General features: G+C 32.4%; 1 protein-coding gene across 1 annotated transcript; it reads left to right on the top strand.

Moving 5' to 3' along the window:
* The first annotated feature begins 7,031 nt into the window (after nt 1–7,031).
* On the top strand, nt 7,032–11,586 carry LOC108337202 (subtilisin-like protease Glyma18g48580). The gene is made up of 11 exons (XM_017573674.2): nt 7,032–7,170; nt 7,263–7,372; nt 7,453–7,550; nt 7,635–7,799; nt 8,940–9,063; nt 9,230–9,773; nt 9,851–9,951; nt 10,027–10,275; nt 10,359–10,470; nt 10,563–10,776; nt 10,891–11,586. Exons 1-11 carry the CDS (start codon nt 7,078–7,080, stop codon nt 11,424–11,426), a joined length of 2,346 nt encoding a protein of 781 aa, XP_017429163.1. The 5' UTR covers nt 7,032–7,077; the 3' UTR covers nt 11,427–11,586.

The following is an 11,586-nucleotide window of genomic DNA, read 5'->3' as shown; positions in this document are numbered from 1 at the left end:
GCGCGGCGAGGCACTACGAGGCGCGGCCAGGTGAGGCGCGGCGAGGCGCGACGATGCGAGGCGCGGCGAGGAAGGCGGTGGCGCGTTGCGAGGACGGCGGCAGCGGAGTGAATCGATTTTGCATTTTAGGGTTTCTGAAATTTCATTTTCAGATTTGGGATTTTGTTCTTGTTTTTGCAATTTAGGGTTTGAGTTATTCATCTAATTTTGGGGTTCTTGTGTTATCTGAGTTTGCTGATTTTGTGAAACATATCTGAGTGTGCTGATTTTGTGAAACAGTGTGCTGATTTTCAGTCCGTTTCAGTTCGTTTCTCAATTCATTTTTCAGTTCGTTTTTCAGTCTGGGATTTGAAATTAAAATTTGAAATTGAAATCTGAAATTGAAATCAGATACGAAAGAGGGTAAAGAAAAAAAAGTATCCTACTACCTCGGTTTAGGTTCTAACCGAGGCCGTAGAGACAAACAAAATGAGAGGCAAAAGGACTACCACTATTTGTCTCGTCTGAATATGCCTCGGTTCAAAAACCGAAGCCTATGACTAAAATGAACCGGTGCCGTATACTGTTTATGCACTAGTGCATACCTATACAGTCTCCAGATTCCTCTCATTCCAGTGTATGTTCGATTCGTCCATGTACCCCTTCCACCCGAAGCTGCCAGGAGTCGCTCCTTGTCTGTGCCCCTGCACCATGCCTCTTGCACCGGCGTCACTCCCCGCCCTCGTCAGTGCCCGGATGTCACAATGTCCAGTTTAGAAAATTATGTGTAATATTTAGGAATAAACAATTCACATGTAATGATTCTTTTTTATCAATATAAATTATTTAGTTTTAAATAAAGTTAAATTGATTGTTATGGTTATTGCAAAATATTATAAATTCAATTATTATATTTTCAAAATTTTAATCTTATATTATTTTGTATAGTTTTGTATAAATCTGTTACCAAAGTAATCTTAATCACACCCTGAAAAGTGGAAAATAAAAAAATTAATATTTGTAATAATAAATATATATATAAAAAGCTAATATTAAAAAAATATGTTTATAATAGTTAAAGTATTGGCACAATCCTTGGAATCTAATACTAAAACATCATGATTACCTCTCTAAGAAAAAGCTTTCTTAATTTATTTATTGACCAGTATCAGTGGCATCTCAAAACGCCATTTAAGTTATTGTATTATGCAGTGCAATTGCTTTTCAAGGTGTACAAAGCTTTACCTTAAATTAATAACAATGTTTTATAAAATAAAATAAAATGTATGTTATTAACCCTTTAAACTCAAAGATTCGAATCCTTTAAATTATAATTAAGATTTTTTTTAACAATAAACTAAGAGAGTGCAAAGTAGAAAACCCAAAACGAACAAGGAATAATGCTTTAAGATGTAAGGTTCCGGAAACTTTTTTTATTCTAAAACATAAGTTAATAATTTAATGGGTTTCACTATTTTACGGATATATTTTTATTTAATGGATTGAGAATTTAAGTTTGAGTTTAAATTCTAGATTAAATAAAAAATGGAAAGAAAAACACTAAGATTAATTAATTTATTATTTTATAATTTTTAGACTGAGAGTTATTAATTTTTTATCTAAATAAATTAAAATCTTATTAATATTGTGTTTTTTTAATAATTCCTTAATAAAATCCAACAAGCTTTCTACCTTTTTTCTTTTTTTTTAATATTCTTCTGATTCTGGATCTTTGTAGCTACTGTTTGATAAATGAAACTAGATTATAATAATGCAATTGAATTTTACTGATTTAGTTATGTATGTTTAGTGCTCGTAGGTAAGATTAAACTACTATTATCCTAAATAATCATGTCACTAAAATGCTACTCGTTTGAGATTTTATTTTAATTGCTCCTTTTTATTATTTATATCCAACTTTAAACAACAATAATAGAATTAAACTATATTGTAGACTCAAATTCTCTCAATTCTGGTAACCATTCCATTAATCTCATTCAAGTGCTGAAATAAAGTGGGCAAAGAAAGTAGCCTTTTTTTTATTCGAGAGAATATGGGTTGAGAAGTTTCTTAGAAAATTTGGGTAATGACTTTATCTTTGGAATAAAATTGTCCTTTTAATCTCCTAAAAAGCAGAGAAAGACATAAAAAAATGTTTATGGTTTCTCATCATTCTTTGTTGCTTCTTCCTCCTAATAATTGGGGTCCTGGTGTGAACTGCGGTGCATGTTTGTTGAATTAATTAAGTTCTTCTTCTACGAATAGCTTTAGTTTAAAATAGTTAACATTCATGTGTTCTATTATAGAGACCGAAAATATGCATAAAATTCGTAGTTAAAGATAATTTATAATTTGTAATTCTTATACATATATTATGGCTATACGTTTGAAGTATAAACACACGTTGTATATTTGTTTATCATTATGTTTAACAATACAACGTTGAATACTGTTTAACAATTTTATAGTTATCAAAATTTACAACATCTTTTCTTTTCTTTTCTTTAATTGTCTTTATATAATATTGGAGTGCTTGCACTCGTATTTTTTGTTCTCATCTTTGGTTGATTGATGAAATAGGGGTTTTGTACTTAAAGAGGCTTTTTCTAATTTATTTTTATTATAAGGTGCTTTTTCGCTTAGTGCTAAAACTACTAAGCAGAATAATTATATGCATGTGATATGACAGGTGTGATGGTCAACAATAGCAATTACTAAAGTCATAAAGTGGTGAATGGAAGCATCTTGCATGGCTCTTTTTGTAAAAACAAAAACTTATTTACTGCAAAATTTTCAAAGGGTTGGGCCATACGTTTAGACTTACAACTCTATTAAAGAAGAAATTTCTTAATATTTTTTAATATTATTTTTCAAAGTAATTCTTTGGCCATTTTCACTTTTATTTACTCTTGACCTAGTGTTTTATTTAACAATTAATGAATAAGTTCTATAAGACTAAGATGTTAAATTTGAAATTTGTGGGTGATGTAAAAAGAGTGATGGTGGAATCGATCACGTCAGATGGTGTACGTGATGAAAGATGTGCATACAGCTAGACAGTGAGGTGGAAACTTTTGCTTTGTGACAGAAGGCTAATGAATGGTGATTGGTGTAGGCAAAGTTGGAACTTGGAAAGGGTTCCATTTGATTTGCTTGGAAACTCCAACCCAATAATAATGAAAAATAAAAATAATCAGAGGTTAATCATTATTTGTGCCTAAAATATGTGAATATGTTTAAAATATATAATACTACTGTTTGAGTTAATGATTGACAAATATTTTGACTGGTGATATTGAATTTAATATTGTAAAGATTAAAAAGATAATAGGGATGATTAGTGTTAACAAAACAATTTAAATATTTTTGGGAAATTTGGTTTATTATAGGTTTGAGTTTATAAAAAATTGTAAATTTTGGTATGAGTTAAAATTGAACTCATTTTAATGAGAACTTGATTTATCTGAGTTGATATGGTAAATTATGTTAACTCACAAATTCATTCGTAGATTTTAAGTTATATTAAAAAAGTGAAAATTGTAAATTTAAATGCTCTCACTCATTTGAATTGGTTTAAAAAAATGAATTTGATTTGAAGTAAAGTAGATTGTCTTTTCCAATAGTGCATGTAGTGTTCCTTCACAAGAAAATTGGTGTTTTTCAATAGACTTTGATTTGTGCAACAAATTTTAGAATAAGGACTTTACCTTCATCAAATATGTTAACAAATTAACTTTGTGTGTAGTATGATAAAATTCATTGACAATAATTCTAAAGAGATAGAAAGTCACTACAAGTACAAGACCCATCGAGATTTCACATTAATGCTTCATTCTAATAATTGAGTATAAAATTAGTTTTTACAAGTGATATGATTGTTTTATAAATGAGTGATGTATGATGATATTTCTATGTTAATTTTATGAATTTTTTTTTGCATATTAGTTTATTCTGTCTCTTTTAGTGTTCTTTTATCTTTTTATTTGTTTTTTTTGTAATAATCATCTTTTTTTTGTAATAACCAGAGGAGGGATAAGTATTGAAGTATCTCTATTAAAAGACGATGATATTCTTTCTAGTCATCTAGTAATTTTTCTAAGTTATTTTAAATATATTTTACTATTATAGTTATTTTTTTATAAATATATTAACGTTAAAACTGTAACATCTCAAAAATATAATATAAAACCATATACGAGAATAATCACATCAATAATATTACAGATCAATTCTACACATAACGAGATACTATTATGGCCGAACGACCTTACATAATAGTAGGGAATTAAAATCGAACACTAGCTACAACTAGACCGAACGATTTACAAAATAAACTATTACCGAACGGTCTTACAAAAGATGAAGCCAACAACAAACAGAACGTTCCTAAGGTTTGACCCTCACTTCCTCTTCTAATGTTTTTTCTAGTAGTTCTTCTCCTTCTGCTCACATCCACACGAATGATTATTGCAACACGACAACAACCGAACGCACAACACAGACAAAATGATAAACATGGTAAGCTTATGTAATTTAATTAATTCAATAGCAATATACAACGTTCATGATTAAATCAACAATAACCAAATCATAATTCATACATCATGGCATGCAAAGACTGACCACTTAACTCTGACTGTCCGGACTGTATAAATCCTGTGTAGCTACGACGTTTGTGCACCCGGGTGATGTAGTAACTGAGATACCCTCAATAGCTGCCACCCGAGATTAATCTGTTCCGTCCAAGTTAACCTTATGGACTTGGATCTCCTGCCATTCCCACACATGACTTACTCCTCTCTACGTGAGAATGAGTAATCATGGAATATCAGGATAAACGCCCGCTAAGCTTTGCCCACATTCATATTTTACCAATCAATAACCACTTTTCGAGATATTCCTCCTTGGAATACTCGTTCATAACCAAACTATTTCATTCACATCACATTTCAAATTCTCTCATACTTTATCATCAATATATTCAACTGAAATAAGATCACACTTTCTCATTATAGCATGAGTCCGACTGGAATAACACTTCTTAGAAACTAACCTAACCAAGCGCTATTTACGAATTTGTCCACTTCAATAAATAGACTCCTAAGGGTTCGAACGTCACGAAACCTAGGTCGAGTACTAAGACTCTAAGCCGACCACCTTTTAAAGACCAACACCGTTGACAACAAATACCAATAACTTATGAGATACTATGAAGAAACAAACCTATTGAGTTTGGCTGAAGACTCTTATTTCAAAAATGGTACTAATAGATTACTGAAACGAGACCCAACGCTTGGCTTAAGACCGAACCCTGTAGAAACTGTACACTATTGAACGAGCTCTTACATAAACGAATGAATATATATATATATATATATATATATATATATATATATATATATATATATATATATATATATATATATATATACACACACACACACACACATATATATATATATATATATATATATATATACATATATATAATTGCGCTACACTTAGTTTTAATGAAAAATAACAATAACATCTACGACTTTATGTAGTATAGAATACATTAACTAAACTGTTTAGAAAACCTAAAGGAGAACTACACTTAGGCCGAACGCTTATTTACATATATCTAATATTATAAAACGATCTTTATTAACAAAATTCTCTCGAGAAGAAGAATTTAGTATAGACGGACACTCAAAGGAAAACTGAATGGCTAATACTAACTCTCAGTCATAGTTTACCTAATTCTACAGAGTATTACAGAATGACTCTCAGACAATATCCATAAAGCATGAGAAATCCGTTAAGACCATGCACTTCCATGAAGAATCGAACGATCACTAATGATGTTCGACCATACTACAACATTTACTCATAATACTACAGTTTGGAGATCAAACCCTATCTCAACTGATTTCACACCATTTATCAATCATCCATCCACATATCCAAACATGAAGTAACACGCATATTTCATACTCATCAAATAATCAAACAAAGTATCATACAAGCATACAAACGTTCAAAACAAGAATCTTAATCAAATTATATACGCTTCACTTACCTCTAAAAGTAACCGAACGCTCACAAGTGCAGAATAGAGCTCACCACCTCCAACGACCTTAACGTTCGACAATCACGTTTTAGGAATACTGAACCAAACAGAAGACCAGAAAATACTCAGAATAATACGATTCGCTCAGACGACCAAAAATATGGGTTTGCATGCAAGAAGAAACGAACGTGCAAAAGAAAAAGAAACTCACCGACTTAGAACCACAAATCGATCGGTTTAAATGAAAGCTTTTGACGCCGAGAGTGTTCAAACGGTGCCTGAGAGGTGATCAAAAGAAAAGAATATGTGATTTTCTTAGAGAGAAGGTGGAGATTTTAGAGAGAAGGAGAAGGAAACGTTTTCAGCAGTTTGGAGAAGAAGGAAAACATGCAGAAAAGTGACACGATATTTGAAATTTGGTATTAAGTATTGTCGTCACCCAAAACCGAACGACCACTCTCCTGCAGCCACCTGTTTTTCACTAACTGAAATGCTAACTCTCTCATTGACACTTGGCTCCCACTACTTGGGGTTTTTAGTGGGTTTTAATGGGTCTGACAAAAAAAACTATGATTTGTTTATCAATTTTATAATATTTTATTTTATTAATTAGTTATAAACTCTTAAAATTAAGATGTTACAAATATCATTGTCAGAATTATTAAAATGATGATTAGACTTTTACAAACAATAGAATATTCATTCAAACTAACTAAATTTAGTTTCATGCTAATTTTTTCTAATTGTTAGTTTATCACTTTAATCAATTTGGCAATGAATGGTAGTCATGCAAATAATGGAATGTTGGTTTTTATATATTTATATAATCACTTTTATGTGATGAATTATAAAGTTATTTATATTAATTGAAATATTATTTTAAAATGGTTAAATTAATATTGAGATATTTTTACTCTGTTAATATTGGACATATTAGGTGATGATGAGAGTTAAAGATATTTTTACTCTATCAATATTTCTTTTCCCAATATAAGCAGACGCACAGGAGTGGAACAGAGGCACCCGTACACAAGAGTTGAAGTTACATGAGAGTGATGGCATTCTCCATCTTCAAACTTCTTCTGTCATCATTCCTTCTCTGCAGTTTCTTGCAGGAACCCACCAATGCCCTTAGAAAGGCAAGTAACCTCTGCATTGCATTTCATGTTTTCACTGTTAATTTATTGAACAGATGAACATAGAAATTTGATCATGGGTGCTCTGTTTTCAGACGTACATTGTGTACTTGGGAGGACACTCTCATGGTCCAGACCCTTCTCCCACTGATCTTGAAACAGCAACAAATTTCCATCATCAATTACTCGCTTCTGTCTTGGGAAGGTAACACAACAAACACATTTGTTCTGTTAAATTAATGTTATCCAGACATTGGCATTAATTAAAGTCTGTTACTGTAACAGTCATGAGGATGCAAAGGAAGCAATCATGTACTCTTACAACAAGCATATCAATGGCTTCGCGGCCTTGCTCGAAGAGGAAGCAGCAGCAGAAATAGCAGGTAAGAAGATATTGTGTATGTGATTATTAGCATGTCCCTCATTTTGTACATACGTTGAAGCCACATAATTTTGCTCTGTAACAGAGTACCCAGAGGTAATTTCTGTTTTCTTGAGCAAAGAGCACAAATTGCACACTACCAGGTCATGGGATTTTCTGGGACTGGAAAAGAATGGAAAAGTTCCTGCAAACTCTGCTTGGACCAAAGCAAGATATGGTGAAAACACAATCATAGCTAACATTGATACAGGTTTGCTTGCTCTTTATTTAAAACTTATTAAATCTACTAACTTGAACGCGGATAAAATTTCATACAATAACGATTATATCATGATATATTGACACAAAAATCATTTTAAGTTTTTATTTGAAAAAAAATAGTATGTTTTCTTCAATTCTATGCATTGTGATACATTTTTTATATTAAAAGATTATTTCTTATTGTAAAACGATCTCAATTATAAAAATATAAGTTTCCTATATCATATTATTTTCAAAATATAATTACAATTTTTCCTCTATTGCAAAAATCTTGTAAAATTTATATTTTAATTGTTATAAAAGTCGATTAAAAATTAAAATTATTTTTTTAATTTTATATTATATTTACATAATCTATTTATGACTATCTGATAATATTATGGGATATTATAAAAATCATATTTTAAATTATTTAAAAATCATTTTTATAATTTTATGGTTGAGAGGTTAGAAATAATGTGTTTTAAACTATATCGAAATATATAACTAATATTTTACTTCAATATAAAAAAATGTTTGAATAAATTTCTTTGTAAATATTTATAACATAAATAATTAAATATTTTAAAAATTCTATCTACATATATATACACGTCAAACTATGAAATATGTATTCGTTCGAAAAAAAAGAAATTAATATATTTTTAACGTTATTATATATATATATATATATATATATATATATATATATATATATATTAAAAATCAATATTTATAACGTTTGAATTTAATCAAAGATATTTAATTAATAGTATAACTCAATATAATGAAGAAAGTATACTAGGAAGAAAAAGTACATAGATTTCAAGACTTAAACAAAGAAAAATTATAAGATAATCACAAAAATGCTTAAAATAATTATTTTGAATCCTCTTTGATTAATAATAAATTTTTATTAATATTTTGTAATGTTGATAAGTGCTGGATCTTTCATTCATCACCAACGAGTCATACTCAATGAGAACTTATTAGTGTCAACTCAAAATATTGAGAATTTTATTAATAGTTAATGTATACATAGTTTTCCTGATACTTTCCCATTGAAATTCGGATTTGTATCCATATTTTGAGTGATATATAGAGAACCCCTTGTTCTATAAATTTTTATAATTCATGTACTGTTGAGCAGGAGTTTGGCCGGAACACCCGAGTTTTAACGACAGAGGATACGGGGCAGTGCCTTCAAAGTGGCGTGGGAAAGGTGTTTGTGAAATTGACAGTTTCAACACTACACAAAAATATTTCTGTAACAGGTCATTTTCTATTTCTTATTTCAACATTTACATTTTTATTTCAGTCATCATAAAGTGAAAGATTACTTTACCCGTGAAATGGTACATTATACCTGTAATGTTTATCATTGGGAAATGTTATTATCAAATGGGTACATGATAGAAGTTAACATAGTAGAAGATTCAGGAAGCTGATTGGAGCAAGAGTATTCCTGAAGAATCGCGAGGCGGAAGGTGGGGAGATTGAGAGAGCGTTCCGCAGCGCACGTGACTTTGTAGGGCATGGGAGCCACACTTTATCAACCGCAGGTGGTAATTTTGTTCCTGGTGCGAACGTAGAACGTAATGGCAGAGGCACTGCTAAGGGAGGGTCTCCAAAAGCTCGTGTCGTGGCCTACAAAGCATGTTGGAATAAACTGGACACAGGAGGGTGCCACGAAGCAGATTTACTGGCAGCATTTGATCATGCAATTTATGATGGCGTTGATGTCATCTCCGCCTCTGTTGGTTGGTCCGATCCCTACAAGGAAGCTCTGTTAACCGATGGTATTTCCATTGGATCATTCCATGCAGTTGCCAAAAATATTGTCGTTGTTTGCTCTGCTGGAAATGATGGCCCCTCACGTTCATCCGTCAAAAACGTTGCACCTTGGTCTTTCACTGTTGCTGCCAGCACCATGGATAGGGATTTCCTCAGCACCATTTGTCTTGGCAAGAAAAAACACCTTCAGGTATCATCTTTCTATCCTATCTCAACATGCATGTGTACTTTTGTTTTGTTAACTTAATTTGACCGCACTTGTATCAGGGTGCCAGTCTTAATCGAGGCTTGCCACGAACCAAGCGAAAGTTCTATCCCGTTATATCTTCTGTCAACGCAAAACTTCGAAATGCTTCCGTTAATGATGCGTAAGCTCTATTTTTATTTTTACTTTTACTTCCCAGCATTACTTCAAACACTTATACATGTCTATGTTGGTGCAGGCGTGTTTGCAAACCAGGAACACTTGATCCTGCCAAAGTAAGAGGGAAAATACTTATCTGCCTTCGAAGTGATAAATTACAATCTGTTAAAGAGGGCGAACAGGGTAAACTTGCCGGTGCTGTGGCAGTTTTTGTGCAGAATGATGAGCAAAGCGGAAATTTACTTCTGGCAGAAAATCAAGTTTTACCTGCTGCAAGTATAAGTGGAACGAATACTAATTATGGCAATGTTACAGGCGGCGGTAGCGGGTAAAGTCATATATTATTACATCGTATTAGTTCTTTGTGTGTGTGATAGTGAAGTACTCCATGAATTTATAAATATGTTACAGGATGTTTGCCTACTTGAGTGCTGCAAAAACATATCTAAATGTAAAGCCAGCTCCAATCATGGCTGGATTCTCATCTAGGGGTCCTAGTCTGGTGCAACCGTTGATACTAAAGGTCTAAATTTTTTATTTACATTTTGTTATAGACACATGAGAAAATGCGTGATTTTTGATTTGTAAGGTAATTTGTTTGTTAATTTGTTTCAGCCTGACATAACTGGTCCGGGTGTGGGTATAATTGCTGCCTTTTCACAAGCCGCCGGCCCATCTAATCTTGCATCAGATACACGAAGGACTCTTTTCAATGTGCAACAAGGAACCTCTATGGCCTGTCCTCATGTTGCTGGCATTGCGGGTCTTCTCAAAACGTACCACCCAACCTGGAGTCCCGCAGCTATCAAATCTGCTATTATGACTACAGGTACACCATGCATTCTTATTAAAATGTTTTCTCGTATTCACAAAATACAAAATGTTCATGCGCAACATGTTATCTTGGTGTCTTATTAACAACTATGTTCTTGATTGATTTCAGCTACAACTCTAGATAACACGAATAAACCAATTCGGGATGCATTTGATAAGGTAGCAACTCCATTCGAGTACGGAGCTGGACTTGTTCGGCCTAACCTTGCAATAGACCCTGGACTCGTTTATGATCTAAACACAACTGATTACTTGAACTTCTTGTGTGCTTCTGGTTACAATCAAGCTCTACTCACGTTGTTTTCCAATTATAAAATCTCTTACAAATGTCCCGAGTCTTACAGAATCGAGGATCTGAATTATCCTTCTATTACGGTGCATCATCCTGCCTCAAAGCCTATAAATGTTACTCGCATTGTTACAAACGTTGGGCCTCCAGGCACGTATGTTGTGAATGCTCATGGGCCCAGGGGGATAAAGGTTCGTGTCCTACCAACCTCCTTGACTTTTAAGAGAACTGGAGAAAAGAAGAGGTTTTGGGTTATTCTGCAGGCAATTGCAACGCCCCGTGGGTTACCTTTATTTGGGAATTTGATTTGGACAGATGGCAAACACAATGTAACCAGTCCTATTACAGTGTTGTAACCATATTAATTACGCTCATCTTTGTCATTTGTTTGTGTTTGTGTTTGCTATTGTTTAAGTGTCTTGTAGTTTTAGGTGTGTTTCCTACTCCTGTTGCATTCAACTTTGTCACAAAAGGTATGTTTAGAATGTTATGGTATTGAACTTTGTTGCATTGGAA

The sequence above is a fragment of the Vigna angularis genome, chromosome 7, assembly GCF_016808095.1.
Source record: "Vigna angularis cultivar LongXiaoDou No.4 chromosome 7, ASM1680809v1, whole genome shotgun sequence".
NCBI lineage: Eukaryota > Viridiplantae > Streptophyta > Magnoliopsida > Fabales > Fabaceae > Vigna > Vigna angularis.
This window is presented reverse-complemented; position numbering and strand designations above follow the sequence as displayed.